Here is a 19,077-nt window from a genome sequence, read left to right on the forward strand (position 1 = left end):
ATATTTTCATTTTTCAAATTACATCTCTTATTCTCCACCATCTACTCCTAAATTCGAAAATATTTAAGAACAAAATGGATGAGAAGGAGTAGTAGTTTAAAATAAAGATAGATTAACAGTAAATGAACACAATCAAGAGGAGAGAATTGACTTTGATTAAAACATTTGCTCCCATAGTTTGAAGCTACTAGAATATTACTAGCTTTTGCCTCTAGAAAAGATTTTAGATTATTTTAAATAAATATAAAAAGTATTTTTTAAAATGTTTTATTGAAAAAGGGATTTATGTAGAATAACTAGATGGTTTTGTAAACCCACACTTCCATAATTATGCCTACAAACTCACTATGGCCTTGTATGGTTTAAAACAAGCTCTAAGAGTTTGGTATAAATGTTTTAGTAAATTCCTTCTAGAAAAAGGATTCAAAAGAGAAAAATTGATTATACATTTTTTTACAAAGACTAATAGAGAAGATATCTTAATTGTTTGAGTTTACATAGATGATACTGTTAGGGATATAATTATTATATCCAATATCTAATTATTCGTGTAACATACTGAATACATTTTTATTTAATAATTTATTCTAATATATAAAAATAATATTTTTATTATCATATTTATTATATTATTATTTAATTGATATGATAAAATTCTTGATTAAATTTAGAGACTTTACATCAAGATGAAAATCTTAATAATAAGAGTAAAAAAAATTTTGATTTAATTTAAAATATTTTTTATCATTGGAACATCAAAATAAGACATTAATGATACGATAAGACTAATATATATGTGATGATCTCTATAAGATAAAGATTAGTTGATCTCATTAACTAAATTATATATATAAATGATGCATATGGAAATATAATTATTGAACCGACGTAATTGAGAATTGCTAATTGTTAATATTATCTTAAATTGTTAATAAAATATTCTCTTAAAATGATGATATATAAGAATTTTTTTTTTACCTAAGATCATCATAATAATTAACAAGTCATTTATCATATTTTGATTCTGAACACTTTTAGTCATAAAACTATAATTGAAAGGATATTGAGTGTGATTAATTACTTGTAGAATTAGTGATTAATCACGACGGAATCTGTCAATTTTGATAACAAATTTAAGTTTTATGTTGTCATTTATTATAACGACTATATTAATATATTGGACATGACAATTGAATGAAGAAAGAAAAGAGTTTCTTATATTATTTATTAGTCAGTTATAATTGACATAAAGCATAATTGGTTACCTATTGAGATTTGATAGTTAAACCATATCCTATGATTAACCCGAAGCAATAATGATGGAAAGAAATATAATATCATTCTTTAGCAAGTTCTTAAGAGTAATTGTATACTTTATATCATCCGATCATTAAGAAGTATTGTTCAACGTTAACTTTAATTAGTAAATTAGTTTAACCAATTTGCTACCGATTTAGTATTGAACCTATGAGGTCGTACACCAATGAGTGTTCTGATTTTTGCTAAATATTAATTATTTTAATTATTTGATAATTAAATTACATAATTTAATTTAATCAAATAAATAAAATTTTTTATTTAAATGAAATATTATTATATTATTTGTTAGTATAGATTATATAATTAATATTGGAGAAAAATTAAATTTTCTATTTTAGAAATAAGAAATTAATATTTATATTTCTTGGTTATTATATTATTAGTATAGTAATATAATATGTGTGGCTATTATAATAATGTAGATTATTGTAAAATCTTGTAAAGACCCAGAACTTAAATGGAAACAAAGTCATACATTAAATATGAAAACGTATAATAACGTTAGGGTTTATATACCTTACACATAAATTAGCATACCCAATAGAACTACAGAAATATCTCTTTCATAGCGGTTCATAAAAAAAAATGTAATAATATATGAAAATAGTAAATAAATATTGTAGGGAGGTTAACCTCCACTAGCTCTTGATAGGATCCGGGGATAGATCTACTCACAACCCTCCTACTGATCAGGATTTGGATCTTAATTTTCTTGGTATGAAATTATAAATAAGAAAGGGGGTGAGCTACACTAACCTAATAAGAATATCATACTACTCACCGATACAGAAACCGAAAGTTGGTAAAAATTATAAAAATAACCAATTGAGCTCTTAATTTAAGTAAATTCATTTATTATAAGGAAAACCATTTATTGCATACTTACTATTGTAAAATTTCTAAAACTAACCTATAGAGATAATAACTCAAATAACATTATGATTTTATATTCAAGTGAGTAAGAATAACAACTTTCCCTTTTAATTTTATTTACTGGTATCCCTGAAGGTACATAGGGGTGTCCCACTAGGCACGAACCTAAACTTGTCAATTAACCGATTGTCTCCATACCCTGTTCGGTATGAACGCCAAAAATACCATCCATCGATACTTTATTCGGTATGATGGTGAATCGGGCCGTCTCCATACTCCGTCCGGTATAGCACCAAAAATATCATCCCTCGATACCCCGTCTGATATGAGGTAACATTCACATTAGGGTTCCCTATGTACCCAGTCCATCCACCATCTCCCAAGATATGCAGTAAAACAACTATTCATTAATTCACATAACCAAGCAATTTCTCATTTGCATATTAATTTCAAATTTCACAAATCAATCGTAAATCACGCAAGACAAACGATATATGCATCAATGAAGCATAACTGAATCATTTAACCATTCTAATATATTATCCTGTATTTAAAGCTGTAAATTCAAATAATCAGTTAAATATGATAAATAAATAACTAACCAATTCCGATTCCATTAATGATCGTAATTATTCTTAAAGTTTTTCTAAATTTCACAAAATACTATATTATTGATTATTAAGCTTCAATTCCATAACAGGGAATAAGGTGAGATATTTTTACCTGAATCGATGTCTAAAACACCGAACTTTATACTAGACTATTGGCGGTCCCTAGGTTTTCTGAATTTTTCTGCGGAGATTAAAATACACTTTAAGTATCTAAAAATACCCCAAAAATTCAAAATCAATGTTAAAAATCCTTTTCGGCCAATTTTAAGGTTCCGACACGACAGCACTGCGATGCTCCGACGACGGCACCATCGCCAGCGATGGTGAATTGCCTCGACCTAGTTGTTTTTGGTCGGTTTTGGCCGATTTCAGCTGCCTTTATACATATCCCTGGGAAAAACACGTTAACGGGTCTCGGTTGGCCGAAAAAATCAGCAAATAGAAACCTACCGGTGATGGGGTTTTCTAGGTGCGACGGTTTCGTTGGTTCACCTTTGCGGTTGAAATTTTTTCTTCGGTCAATCTGTAAAAAACAGAACGGTAGAAAAATTACATGAAATAGGAAACAGAAAGGGGTTTATCGGAGGAGGTTGCGGGTTTTATCCGTGGCGACTCTGTCGGGCTTTGTCCTCAGTTTTTTGCTCACCCGCCATTCGTTTTGCTTCGATATGGTCATCGGGGTACTCAAAATTGAATTCTGAGCGGGTAGGAGAATATTTACTTTTTTTGGCAGTCAGAGGTGGCTTCGATGCAACGGCGGTTGGCGGTCAGCTCCCTTCTCTGGCGATTGGTTCTTCTTTTCTGGAGGGAGGCTGACGGCTAGGGTTCGGGTTCAGTGTTATACAAAATATTTATACCTATCTTGCGTTAATATGGACCATTCATTGTGTTTGATCTCGACTTTTCGATCGCGCCTAAAGAAAAAACAGATCTGGACCGTCCACGCACGCAAGATCGCTTCTGAGTCGTCCGATCGCGGAGCACGCGAATCACCAGTGTGGCTTCCCGCTTGGCACTAAGTCAGCGCGCCTTGCCACGCGGTGTGCTCCGATTCGTCGAGGCTGCTGACTGGGTGGTCCTACGTGGCTAAATTTTTTTTATTTGTATTCTGACCCCTCAGTTTCTGATTTTTCTTTCAAAAACATCTTTTGAACCCAAAATTTCACCCATTTTCTCCAAAATTATTTTCAATCTCATCCTTAATTTATTTTTTCCCAAATATAACAAAAATTTCATTAAATTAATTTATAAAATATATTTTTATACATCTCTAAATTAACAAAATTTATCCCGAACTAATTTTTTGGGTTCGGTTATTACAACTCCCCCTCCTTAAAAGAAATTTGGTCTCTCAAATTTGTCACTCTCACTTAATCAAACAGTTGGGGATACTGGGCTCTGAAGTCTGATTCTAGCTCTCATGTGGCATCTCTTTGTGTATAATTGTGTTATAGGACCTTAATGAAGGGAATTTTTTGGTTGCAAAGTACTATGTTCTTTCAGTCTATAATGCCCACCAGTACCTCATCATAGGACAGATCCTCTTGGAGTGAAAGAGGCTCGTGGGCCAAGATATGTGAGAGATCCGAGTTGTACTTGCATAGCATTGACACATGAACACATTATGGACTCTGGATAGTTCTGGAGCTAGTGTCAGTCTGTAGGCAGCAGTACCAATTCTGTCTAAGATCTCAAATTTCTCAATAAACTGGAGATTTAGGTTTTTCCTCTTGCCAAACCTGCTGATTCCCTTAAAAGGGGTGATCTTGAGGAACACTCGATCACCTTTTTCAAATTCCAAATCCTTTCTCCCGGTGTCCGCATAACTCTTTTGCAATCTCTGAGCCGTCTGGATGTTCTTCCTGATCTTAACTATTTTGGTTTTAGTCTCCTCCACAAGATCTAAATCGAATAATTTTCTATCACCCACCTCTTCTCAATAGATCGGCGATCTACATAAGCGGTCATATAACGCCTCGTACGAAGCTATGCCGATACTTTCTTGATACCTGTTATTGTAAGTAAACTCTATTAAGGGCAAATGATCATCTCAGTGGCCCCCAAAGTTAAAAATACAAGCTTGGAGCATATCCTCTAGTGTGCAGATAGTCCTTTTTATTGTCCATTGTCTGATGGTGGAATGTGGTACTAAGAGACAATTTCGTTCTCATGGCTTACTGAAAACCATATTAGAACCAAGAAATGTGAACCTGGGGTCCTTATTGGATACTACTATCATCGGTACTCCATGTAACTTGACTATCTCCCGGATATATATTTTTGTTAGCTTGTCCAAGGGGTCGGTTATCTTGAAGGCCAAGAAGTGAGAAGACTTGGTGAACTGGTCAACAATTACCCAAATGGCATTATGTCTCAAACATGCCCTAAGCAATCTTGTCACGAAATCTATTGTGATGTGTTCCCACTTCCACTCCAGAATCACTAATGGCTGAAATAGGCTGCATGGGCGCTGATACTCTGTCTTGACCTGCTGACACACTTGACATTTGAAAATAAAGTCAACTACCTCTCTTTTCATCCCGTTCCACTTAAACCAGGATCGCATACTTTAATATATTTTAGTGCTTTTGGGATACGTGACAAACTTTGAGCTATGAGCCTCTGTCATGATGTCTATTTTCAGCTCACTATCACATAGAACACATACATGTCCTGAAATCTAAGCAACCCGTCGATAGAGACTCAAAATTCTAAATTTACTCCATGTTTTACATCTTTCCTGAGAGCTATTAGGGTGGAATCAGCGAATTAGGCTTTCTTTATTCTCTGGATCAACTCAGGTTGAACAGTCAGGTGGGTCAAGCACGTAAGTCTCTTTAGGTCCTGAAGTCATATCTGTTGTGCGGCCTCTATTACGCTGTATTCTGAGATCATTAGGTGAGCTAATATACCTGCACTTTTTCTATCGAGTGCTTCAGCTACCACATTACCCTTGCATGGGTGATATAAAATGTTGTAATCGTAGTCCTTGAGGAGTTTTATCCATCGTTTTTTATGCATGTGAGATCCTTTTGAGTGAATATGCATTTTAAGATCTTACGATCGGTATAGATCTAAAAAGTCTCCCCACACAAATAATGACACCAAGTTTTCAAAGCGTGGATAATCATGGCAAGTTTTAAGGCATGGATAGGGTAGTTTTTCTCATGACTCTTCAACTGTTTGGACCCATATACTATGACATTTCTATGCTGTATCAGAGCACAACCCAACCCCAGGTAGGAGACATCATTATAAACTATGTATCCACCTGTCCCACTCAGCAAGGCCAATATAAGTGCAGTAGTCAACCGCTTCTTCAGTTCTGTAAAGCTCATTTCACAGTTCTCGTTCTACTCAAACTTGACGTTCTTCTTTGTGAACTGGGTTAAATGAGTAGCTGGGTTAGAAAATCATTCTACAAATCTGCGGTAATAACTTGTCATTCCTAGAAAGCGATGAATCTCCTTGACTGAGGTCAACTTCTCCCAACCAAGCACTGCCTCAACTTTTTCTAGATTCATTGACACTCCATCCCTTGATATGATGTGCCATATAAAGTTAGTCTGCTCGAGTCAGAACCCACACTTACTCAACTTTGCATATAACTTCTTTTTTCTAAGAACCTGCAAAACCTGAATTAGATGGTGAGCGTGTTTCTCTCTACTTTTTGAATAGAGCAGGATATCACTGATAAATACAATGACGAACTGATCCAGGAATTATTTGAAAATCCTGTTCATCAAATCCATAAAAATAGCTAGTGTGTTGGTTAGTCCAAATGGCATGATCAGGAACTCAAAGTATCCGTACCTAGCTTGGAAAGCTATTTTGGAAATGTCCTCTGCATTGATTTTTACTTGATGGTAACCTGAACACATATCTGTTTTGGAGAAGATCTAGGCACCTTGTAACTGATCAAAAAGGTCATCGATCTTGGGGAGGGGGTATTTGTTCTTGATCGTGATCCTGTTCAGTCCCCTGTAGTTAATACATAATCTTAATGTCCCATCCTCATTCCTTACAAATGTGACTCCAGCACCCCAAGGGGACACACTATGTCAAACGAACCCACTATCCTGCAATTCATTGATATATTTTATCAACTCTTCTATCTCAACACGGCTTATGGGGTAAGAGAAAATCGAGATAAGCTGGGTGTCTGGCTGAAGATCTATGGTGAATTCAACTTTTCTGTCCATTGGCAATTTGGGTAGCTCATTAGGAAACACATCTGGAAAATTTCGAACTACTGAAATCTCTCGAATGCAAATTTCTTTCTTATATTTGTCTTGTATCATGTCTGGGTTAGTTTTTGCATCTTGCTGAGTGAGGTTGTAAGCTCTACCCTAGATAGGAGGTCCGGCCTGATTCTGATTCCTTGGGCACTCTCTCGCATAGTGCTGGACACTCTCACATATATGGCAAGTATTGTTGAGGTGATAGTAGGGTCAGTCCCATGATCTTTGCCACAGTGCTTGCAAGTCCTACCGCATCCTATTACCAGAATTTGAGGAGGAGCCTGAGTCACTAGCCTAAGTCTCTTGTTCTGCTGAACATGTGCAGTGGGTACTGGTCTGTGGTGTGAAACTGGGGGCTTGAGGTTCCCCACTACTGGAGAAAAAATGATAAGATTCATCTCCACTAGCTGTGCCTTGGCCAGAACGGCTGAGTAAGTACTGAGCTCGAACACATACAGCTGTTATCTAATCTCAGGACGAAGGCCCCATTCGAACTTCATTGCATTTCTGCCTTCATCCATCATGCTCTCAGGGGAATACCGGCCCAACTCTAGGAACTTTCGGGTATACTCTGACATAGTCATATCACCATGTACTAGGTGTACAAACTCCATTTCTTTCACATGGCGGAGATGCTCTGGGAGGTACTCTGCATTGAAGGCTATCAGGAACTATTCCCAAGTGATTGGAACAGGTAAGGTGGCCTACTTGAGCTGCCACCAGCGACCTGCCTCTCCTACCAGCATGTAGGTGGCAAATATAACTCTCTGTTCGAGAACTACTCCAAGAGTTGTGAAAGCTTTCTCTATCTCAGTTAATTAGTATTCAGTATCTTCAAAGAAGGATGGCCTTGCAAAATTAGATGGGTTTAATCTTTTTTACCCCTCAATATAGACTGGGTCCATCATGGGTGGAACTGGGTCCCGTGGAAGAAAGACTGGATTGTGTTAAGGAGGGACTGAATGGCCCTGTGGTGGTACTAGATGATACAATTGAGGCACTAGATTGTACTGTGGTGGTGTCGAATGATGCGGTGGGGGCATCGGGCTATACTATAGTGGTGTCGGATAGTATTACGGAGGAGCAGGGTTGTACCAGGGTGGCTCAGGATCCTCCCGCTGTAGGGTTGGCTCAAATTGTGGCAGCGGGGGAGGGTCAGGTAGCTCCTTCCTTTCCTCTAGGGCCTACTGGGCAGTGATGAGTCTCTTTAGTATTTCAAACAGTCGATCAACATCCTTTGAAAACAAACCCTCCCAGGCTGCTCTGTTTAGTGGGGTTTTCATCTCTTCATCTATCTGTACCTGCATTTCACAAAAAATTATTGAGCAATAATTCATTTTTTTGGTATTTTCTTAGGTCTTTATGTAAGGAATGGTTCTGAGAAACGCGACAGTGCATCGTCGCCCACATCTACAATGATCCAGATGACATCACGGTTGGCAGTAGTCTTGGGTAGTCTAATGATGAAATCCATAGCGATGTGTTCCCACTTTCAGTTAGGAACAGGGAGACTTTGCAAAAGACTATAGGATGTTAGATGTTTGGCCCTGATTCTTTGACAAGTGTGACATTGGAAGACGTATTCAGAGATATCCCTCTTTATGTTGAGCCACTAATATTGGTGTTTTAGATCATGATGCATTTTAGTGGTACTAGGGTAGATAGGTAGCTTAGATGTGTGTACCTCCTTCAAAATATCTGCTTAGAGCAATGGGTTATTGGGTACCCAAATTTGATTGTAAAACCAGTACAATCTTTTGTTAGCCACCGTGAAGTGATTGTACTGCTACTATCTCTCATGGTGAAAACTTGTTCTTGTGTTCCAAAATCTTTAGGTCCATCACTTGAGCTTCCTAAAGTCTGCCATGGATGTTGGGCTGACCCAGAATCTAGGCTAAATAAGTACGGTGGCTGCGATAACTTACTCGAAGCTCCTGAATCGTCTCTAATATTTTCCACTTGAAAATCACCAATTGTCTTAATGAGGCCCGTTCTTCGTTATCAAGGGCACCATCAATTTTTCGTCCTCTACTGGGATGGCGTAGGATTGTACAGTCATGATCTTTCAGAAGATCTGTCCAGTATTCTCGTCTCTTAGTCCATTCTTCCTTGGAGAATATTTATTTTAGGCTTTCATGATTAATGTAAATCTTAGAGGTTTGACCTCACAGATAATGATGCCATATTTTTAAAGAGAATATGACAGCAGTGAGCTCGAGGTTGTGGAAGGTGTAGTTGCACTCATATGGCTTCAGTTGCCTGGAACATTAAATTACTTGTTGGTCTTGCTGCACAAACACACACTCCAAACCCATATGGTATGCGTTAATTGAAAGTAATCAGTGTTGTTGGGAAAAACGAACACCAGAGTGATGGCAAGTCAACACTTAACCTCTAAAATGAGTTGAAGTATAACCCCTTCTTGACAAGGTTCGTTAGAGGAGAAAAAGTGCAAGAAAGGTCTTGAATGAAGCGTTGATAGTATCTAACTTGCCTCAAGAATCTTCGAACATCTTTGGTATCGATAGTTTGGTCTAAGCTGATGATGTTCTCGATCACAGCTAGATAAATGGAAACCCCTTCACTAGAAACCATGTGGCCAAGAAAGTAGGTTTGGTCCATCCAGAAGAAGCATTTCTTGAACTTGGCGTACAAGCAGTGCTGATGAAAAGTTTCCATTACATGAGTGAGGTGGGCAATGTGGTCCTGGGAGTTCTTTGAGTACACCAATATGTCGTTGATGTGGACTAAAACGTATTAGTCTAGGATAAGGCCAAAAAATTAGTTCATGAGGTTCGAGAGTATCGCAAGAGTATTTTTCAGTTCATAGGGCATGACTCAAATTTTGAAATGACCATATCGACAGTGGAACATCGTCACTGGCATATCCTCAGTTCGAACTCGTACCTAGTGATAACTAGATTTAAGATGGATTTTAGAGAACACTGCAGTGCCCGGAAGTCGATTGAACAGGTTGTCGCAATGGGCACTGTTTGTTGGTGGTTACCTGATTGAATTCTCAATAATCAATACAAAGGTAGGGAGTTCCATCTTTCTACTTTGTGAACAAGACCGGGACACCTTATAGAGAGGAGTTAGGTCAAATAAACTTCTTCTTTCGTAGTGCCAAAAGTTGGCGATGCAAGTTCTTAAGCTCGTCTCTATTCATTTAGTCCGAGGGAATGTCGATGGGTTGAGTTCCAGGAATTAGATTGATCAAGCACTCAACTCTTTACCCAGGCAACAATCTTGATAGTTCAATGGGAAAGACGTCTGGAAAGTCACCAATGATAGGGATGGTATGAGGTGATGGTTCAGGATCCATCTTCCTATTTATCGCAGGGGTTAGAAGGAACAATATTTATACAATAAATCTTTATGTTTGTATATATCGGAGAGTTTTAAAATAATTTCCAAGTTTTTTTCTCTTAGACAAAATATATTTCCTAACTTGCCTAATCATGAGGGATTTCTCCTAAAATTGGGCTCAAATACCATTTGTGGCATCCCAAATACCTAAGGGGTAAAAAGGAGCCAGCTATTTAAGTATTTACAAGTGCAAAATAAAAAATTTGTCATTGAAGCGGTATTTAAAAATTCCTTACAACAATCTAAGTTAAATCCCTTACATCGAGGCCATAAGATAGCGATGTTACACGAGATAGGATCCTTATAGGGAACTTCATCAGAGTACAAAGTAACTACTGCACTTGAACTATGTCCTAAAGTATTATCAAGGATCTAGAACTAGGTCTAGCTAGACTTGAAGAGGTGATTCAAAAAGTAAACCCTCGATTTCTTCAACACCTGGGGGGGCATGGATTAGGGATGAGTTCCATAAAAACTCAATAAGGGAAACAGTATTCAAAATCAAACAACTAAGGTTTAAAGAGTTAGCAACCTGAATAAAACATTTAAATCTCTCAGCTTAGAGATTCATTATGGGGTGGAGTCATTTTATCATACGAAAAACTGTTGTCTTTATTAAGAAATATGGTGAAACAATGATTCTACCATGCTAGGATCACTATTATTATTCATGCAAACATATTATATCACATGTATTCAAACTGATAATATGCCCAATAACCATAGAGATCGTCATGTAAACCATTAGAGAGATGTTAGAAACACAAGCAGTACACTTTGCAACAGAAAAATAATCATACAAATCAGGATAATATCCCAAACCACATTTAAGTTTTATTTAGTCTTTTATTGACCTTCACGTGAAGTCATTACAATATATATCAACTGAGGGCAGAAGGGATCCCCGACTATCGTTGTGAATCACCGACCTATCCCCGGGTCCTTATCATTTTCCCATCTAAACAATAACCACAGTTGAACATTTTCTATTGTGGTCCTACATATACCTTACGCATATAATTTTGCTTCAGAAGGAATGTCGATCATCATAGGGAGTGGTTCACCAACACTTATTCAGAGGAGAGAGAAACAAAAATCCCTCATAGATAACGGTTGAACAGATTTCTTCCTTCTTTTCACTTGTTTGATTCATGCTCACAATAACACCATGTTTCTTTTATATGCATGCTACAAGTTTAATGCAATTGTTTCTGAATACGTCAATAATTTCCATATCTTATCGAAGGCTCATATTCAGCCCGAAGGCTCATTCTACCCATACTTGACCTTCGGGTTATCCTTTTGAACCAAGGTCAGCTAGAATAACTCTCTTCACCATTACTCAGATAAGGCGAAGGGTCAAACCCGCATACAGTTCCATTCATCAAGTTTTATGCATTATGCCCCATACGTCCATAATTAAACAATATAAACACTGTAGAGGCATTAAACACCGAATCAACAAGTTTAACCATACGAATTATCAATCTACCAATGTGATATGCCTCTCAATCAAACAGCACATTCTCATGCCTCATGCCTCATGCCTCATGTTTGGAACCCGGTGGGGTCTAACATATTTAGCTAAAGGTTTATTATCTTCATACTTGACCATCGAGATATTACTTGAAGTTGAGGCTCCTTAAAATTCTCCTCTTTACCTCTACCGAGTGTAGGATGAAGTATTAATAACCTTAAAATCTAATTTTTTCATTTGTTCAATACCAAAGTATGTCACCAAACAAATATGAAAAATTTACCACAATTATTTTACATTTTCATTATTTCATTTAGCTAAAAAGAGCACTTAGAAGCATAGATAAAAATACTAAAGAATCCCTTATCGTAATCGGGTTAATTTAACTTTTTGGGAAGCGAAGGAAAAGTGCCTATAAACTTTCCCGAACGAGCTTGTGAAACTCCAAACTTTTCCTTTCTTTCTTGCTCTTTTCTCTCCCTAAAAGTCTCTCCTCTTTCTCTCTCTAAATTTAGAAAATGAAGAAGGAGAAATGGTGTGGAGAAATAGATAGGAGAAAGGGATTTAAATAGGAGATGGAAATGTCGGATTTGCGCTACTTGGCAAAAATTGGTGAAATGGAGTGAGAGGGTGGATTTGGGGCCCACCAAGCATGGCCACAAAGGAGAAAAAGGGCCAAACATGGCCTTTGACCAACGGGACAAGGTTGTCCCATTGGCTGTCAGGGCACAACAGCATTATGCGCGTACGTAGGCGGCCACGCCGTGTACTGTGCATGCGCAGACACTACTGCATTGTACACTGTCCACGCACAGGTCCTACTATGCTAAGAACAGTTGCACATAGGGCGCACGCAGTGTGGGAACGCTGTTCGCGGTTCATGGGCTACAGCTCGCGAGTCACGAGTCCCAAGCCGTGTTTTCCCATGTTCTTTATTTTATTGTCGTCTTTTTTCTTCTGAAATTTATGTTATTTGGAATAAAATTTTTGGGAAACTAATTAAAATAAAAAGGAACTCATATTTTCAATGAAAATTTCATATGGGCGAAGACTTGAAATATCGTAGTTTTGAAATTGGTCAATTGTAAAAAAGTCGGGGTGTTACAAAATGTCTAGGTTTTCTAAAACAAGTGATGTATATATACATGTTCCCTTATGTCAGTCATACACCTGCACAACATGAAAACAACTCCTTTATTAAATGAAACATGGCATTTTTTTTTTATCCTGGGATCTTCCTGATTTTAGGCTCACACCCCACACAATTTGACTTCGGCTGATGAGCCCACTAATGATGGGCTTGATAAAAAATCAAGTTAAGGGAAATACTTTAAAGGTTTAGATGGAGAAAGAACTGTTAGACACATAAGCAAAGTCTAGCTTTAAGTATTAAATGCTCACGAGCTTTATGCGTTAAAAAGTTGCAGTTTTGGTTGTGATGTGATGAAGTGCAAGGACATCTTTCATCACATCCATATAAAAAGATTACTTTCAAAAAATTGATTTATATAGTTGTCTTCCATTTTTCTTATTTTATGATATTTTTCTTAGAGATCTTCATGTTTCTTTCTTCTTTCTTCAAATTTGTTGCAAAAAACTTTTCGAAAACTTAAACAAAAATAGATTAGAAAATTAAGTTTTTGTTATTTAACAAAATCAATTCAAATATCTCAATAAAAGTTTTTTTTTTTTTTACTAATAGTTTAATAAAATATTTGATAAAAGTATCTTTAAAATAAATTATAGAATAATGATTTATCTCATTACTCATAAAACACATTTATTATATTTGTGTAGCGATGAGGGTGACAACTACGAAGAGTGAAACCATCAATGAAGATGGTGATAGCAAAAGTATGGTAGTATTTGTGTTAAAAAAACAATAAAAATTATAGTAGTGATAAATTAGTGTTACAGCAATAGCTTAAAGATGAAAGGTGACAATGGCCGCAATAGAAGATTGGCAACAACAAACAGTGACAAATTAATTATATTTTTATTATACAACATACAAAATAAAATAAAATAACAATTTACATGTTAATTTTAGCCATGTACTCATTTTTTCCTTTCATGACAAGAAAAAAATACTACCTACCCTAGAGTGAGTGAGTGAGTAATATTCTATTCCTATTCATTAAAAAAAAAAAAAAATCTTGCAAATATTCACGAATTTATTACCTTCCACAACTAGTCTATGGAATATATATGCATAAATGTGTATTAAGTAAATACAGAGACATTAGGATAGGTACATATCCCTTCGTAAATTAGGCCCCATTCTTTAATTTCCTCACCCATTTATTGGCCTCACACTAAATAAGAGATAAGCTACCAGATAAGCCAGCTAGAATGTCATCTGTCTGCATCGCTTACTCTTCAAAAGACACGTGGGCTTAAATTTTAGTATTTTTTTTCTTCTTTTTTCATCCTCCTAAAAATAAATTAGTTTTAGTATTTTATATAAATATATAATATGTGTAAATGTTAAGAAGCTTGGTGGAATTATGATCATCATCTTTTAGTTAAACATTTTGTTGATCGGTGGGGAGAACCCACAAATACCCATCAAAATTCCCTTCTGATCATCTTCTTCCCCCGCCAACAATGACACCAAATTTCTTCTCCGGAATCCCAGACGACGTCGTTCTCAACATCTTTTCCAAGCTAGAAGACGACCCCCGAAACTGGGCTCGTCTCGCCTGTGTCTGCACCAAATTCTCCTCTCTCATCCGTAATATCTGCTGGAAGATCAAGTGTTATAACGCCCTCCCCGCTGTCGTCTCCGATTTTCTCTCCATCCCCGGCGACTGGGCCTCCCTCTACAAACTCTTAGTCTGCTGCCCGGGCCTGCTCCATGCCGGTGTCCTCCTTGACAACTCCGATTTTGGGCTCGACCTCGAGCTCGGACCTGACGAGAATGACCAAACTTTACCTCATTCTCAGGGGTTGAATCCCGTTCCAGATCCACCCTGTTCGAGTAATCCAGAGGGATTCCCATCTGGGTCTGATTGTTCTTGGTCTCTTTTCGACGATCTGTATTTCGACACGGTGTATAACCCCTCCGATTGTGTAGATGATGTTGCGGAAACGGAGGAAAAAAGGGCGGTTGAAGGTGTTGGGAAATTCTGGGTTAGTAAGAAGAGGAAGATTTGTAGATCGATGAGATCTCATTTGGCATCAGGGGTTTGGAATCTGAGTAGAGAACAAGGGAATAAACTGCTGGCGAGTAGATTTCGAGGCGATTGCTTGTATATGTGTGAGTGGCCGGGGTGTGTTCATATTGAGGAGAAGAGAAATTACATGGTGTTCAGAGGGGTATTCATGAATTTCAAGAGATCCCGTGTGTGGAGAACGGTAAACGAAGGAAGACGAAGGAAGATTGATGTGAATTGTGCGTTTTGTTCGTGTAAGGAGACATGGGATCTGCACTCAGCCTTCTGTTTGAGGCGGGTGTTCGGGTATCATGACGACGGCGAGCCGGTGGTCCGAGCTTACGTTTGTGAGAATGGACATGTAGCCGGAGCATGGACGGATTGGCCGTTGTACACTTGATGGGTATTTTAGTAATTACATATTATAATGTGGGTTTGATTTTTTTTTCTTTTTTTTCATTTGGGTAAGAGGATTTAGTTGGAGTGGCATGATTATTTTTACTAAAAATTCGATTGTTCAACCTTGATTTCTATTCAAAATCTATATATATATATATATATATATATATATATATCTTATGTTTATTGGAAGATATATCGTAATATACCCCGCAAAAAGATGATATTCGATAATATCCATCTAGGAAACTCTCTGTTAACCCAAGCAAACATTTAAAAAATTTATGTATTTAATTTCTTCTAAAATTCTTGACCTCCTCAAATTTTCATTCAAATTTTATGATTAAAATTAGGTATCCTATTTGCAGGGTCATTAAGCATTTGTATAATGGGATTTGGAAGCTATATAATATACTCCTCCGCTAGTTAGTATATATGCACGCTTGTTTAATCTTTTTTGGTGTCTGGGTTTGTTGTCCTCTTTTCAGTTAATCCTAATTGTAACGGCGTTTAACTCTTTTAAGTATAATCACTTAAATCTATTCGTAATAATGTTTCAATTCACTTATAAACTGTTGCACCGCAAAGATCACAAAGAAAACCAGTAAGGAACCCGAGATATACTAACTAGAGAACATGGGAAACATGGTGGGGAAAATCAACAGATGAAATATGGGGAATAAGGAGAGATTCGAGCAAGTAGCCATTAATAAAAGCTCGGTCTGCTTCACTTGCTACTTTTTCAGTAATAGTTAGTAGGAAGCCATTGTTACTTCTTTCTGTATTTGATCTGCAAGAACAGTAATGAAAAGCATTCAACTTTTTTTATATCTCAATAAAAGCTGTAATTTATTCTCATCCAAAGCAGAATAATAACTTTCTATCAAATCTGGCTTTTGTTTGGGACCTATCATAATGAAGTGGAATTATTTGGATGTAGATGTTATGTCATGGAACTATTTGAACAATAAGTCTGTCAACTTGGAAAAACTTTAATTAGAATTGTAACTCTTGGTCTAAAGAAATAAATATTGTTATAATTATTATAAGGTATAATTTTATGTTAAAAGTTTATTTTATAATAGAAAGAATACATTAAGGTTTAGCCATACTACTACTATATATATATATATATATATTCACATCCATATAATAGAATAGAATTCTAAGAGAGCAGGGGAAAAATAGAAAGAAATGAGATAGGCCTAATATGACTATTCAAACTAATTTAGTAATTTATTGTCATGTTATTTAAATGAGGGGAGGGGAGAGTTAGAAGAGTTTTGACAACATGTTTCTGGCAATTTTTTTATTTTTTAGTCAAATTTCAGCCACCAAATTTATACAATTATAATTAACGTACCGTAAAGAAATTACATGATTTTAATGAGAACTGAAAAAATTATAAATTTCTGAATATTTAAAGTTGCACGAAGAAGGCGAATGATGACAGTAACTTTAGACTCTTTGAAAATATTTTTTTTTTTTATTGATTCTTTCTATTAAATTTATAATTCTATATTTTTAGTTTATGCATGTGGGAAATATGATATGTTCTGGGATAACTAGATTTTTTAAAATTTGTTTTACATTATATAAGTATGAAATTTTAAACCCAGTATGTTGGAAAATAATATTATAATTGAAAAATAATGTTTATTCATATATTACAAATTTAGGATTTTTTTTTTTGTTGGTGTAGAATAATGAATTAGAATTATTTCATATTCAATTTCAAGAAATTTAATTATTTCTGAATTAGAGTTTGATCTGCTGCACACATACTACTACTTTAGATCGCATAGATGATGCCTACGTATTTGCATCATTTATATTTTTAATATTTATTTACTACTTCGAATGGATAGAATTTCAAATGAGTTTTTTTTACATTTTATTGAAAATTTTTGGATTTAACGTAATGAATGAGTAGTTTTACTCCCTTATTCTAGTGCTTTTGGTATTTGAGAATTATTCTTTAAGTTTATTAAATTATCTAATTATTTACTAGTGTTGGAATTTTATATTAACTATACAATTCTTATTATATGTATTTATTACTAACTTATTTATTTTAGAATATAAACTATGGGATTGATAGGTCCCAATCAGAGTTCACACTCTTGGCTTGGTTATTTCTGCTTGAGGTGAGAAGCAAACCTAGAATTTTAGAATAAATTTTGATCTATTTTTTCATTCATGGTGGTTTCTTTAAATAAACAAGAGTTTAACTGAAATTTTCTACTTTCACGTACTGGATAAAAAGGAAATTACATGCAATTGTAAATACTGCTAATGGATATACTAGTGGAGCAGATCGTGGTGGGTAGTTGCAGTGGAACAGATCGTGGTAGCTGAAGCTGGTTCCCGTTGCTTCCCGTAGTTGTAGTTGTTAGAGGAAATCTCGGAGAAGCTGGTCACATTCATGGAGGACCGAGTCTTCTGCTTGGCATGATATCCTTTGTTCACATATCTTAGGTTGGGGATAGGGATCCGTTGAGATCTTCAGGGGATCCTATCGTCACCTCCATCTTTTAAAAGAACCTTGTCCTCAGGGTTCAAGTCAAGAAATCTCTCTTATAAGGTTTGTGAGTTCTCCCATGTGGCATCCTCGGAGATCATGTGTTGCCACTTTACCAAGCTCTCTTCAATGAACCGTGACCCTTTTTTTTCCCAACAGTGATCGAGGATTGCTGCTGGTTGGAGAATAACAGCGCCATCTTCGGCGGTGGTGGGAAGGTCTTGAGTAGGCAAGAGGGAATCGCCAACTTGCTTCTTGATGAGTGAAATGTGGAAAACATGATGAATACGGGAGCCTTCCAGGAGTTTGAGCTTGTAGGCTACTGGGCTGATTTTCTTTTCCGCTTGATAAAGCCCGAAATACTTGCAGGCTAATTTCTGTAAGGCGCATCGAAAGAGTGTGTGCTAGCGATAGAGATGGAGTCGCAGGAAGACCTAATCTCCTTCTTGGAGTTCCATATGGCGACGTCCAGAATTGGCGGTTTGTTGCATGCATTGGTTGGTAGCGTGTAGGTTGGCCTTTAATTATGCTAAGATTTCATTACAAGTTGTGAGCTGCTGATCAACCTCATGGATGGAGGTAGTCTTAGTGGTGTAGTGAGGGATGGCAGGGGGCGGTCGCCCGTATAGAGCCTAGAATGGTGTCATACCGATGGAGGAGTGGTAGGTGGTGTTATACTAGTACTCCGCCTACGAGAGCAGAGAGTGCCACTTGTTGGGCCTTTGGTGGGCTAGACATCGGAGATACTGCTCGACACAACGATTAACTACTTCGGATTGGCCGTCAGTTTGCGGGTGATATAAAGAGCTCATCTTTAGTTATGTACCTGAGAGCTTGAAAAATTCATTCCAAAAGTTACTAATAAAAATAGGATCTCAGTCACTTACAATAGAACGTGGCATGCCATGTATCTTTATGACTCCATCTACGAACTTCTTAGCCACGTTTTGGTTGTATATGGGTGGATGAGCCCCAAGAAATGTGTTGTCTTGCTAAGACGGTCAACTACTACCAGTATAGTGTTTTATCCTTTACATATGGAGAGACCTTCAATAAAGTCCATAGTGATATCATCCCATACCATACAAGGAATAGAGAGAGGCTGAAGGAG

At 36.5% G+C, this 19,077-nt stretch overlaps 1 protein-coding gene across 1 annotated transcript; it reads left to right on the forward strand.

The window, feature by feature from the left end:
* The first annotated feature begins 14,366 nt into the window (after window positions 1-14,366).
* On the forward strand, window positions 14,367-15,567 carry EID1 (F-box family protein). The gene has a single exon (XM_022056186.2). The coding sequence runs from the start codon at window positions 14,499-14,501 to the stop codon at window positions 15,444-15,446; it is 948 nt and encodes a 315-aa protein (XP_021911878.1). The 5' UTR covers window positions 14,367-14,498; the 3' UTR covers window positions 15,447-15,567.
* Window positions 15,568-19,077: the final 3,510 nt, after the last annotated feature.

The sequence above is a fragment of the Carica papaya genome, chromosome 5 (assembly GCF_054855325.1).
Source record: "Carica papaya isolate Zhongbai chromosome 5, ASM5485532v1, whole genome shotgun sequence".
In the NCBI taxonomy this organism is placed as follows: Eukaryota; Viridiplantae; Streptophyta; class Magnoliopsida; order Brassicales; family Caricaceae; genus Carica; species Carica papaya.

Bases quoted from the DNA above. Each gene is read 5' to 3' on its own strand.
- EID1 (XM_022056186.2), top strand. From the start codon at position 14,499: ATGACACCAAATTTCTTCTCCGGAATCCCAGACGACGTCGTTCTCAAC.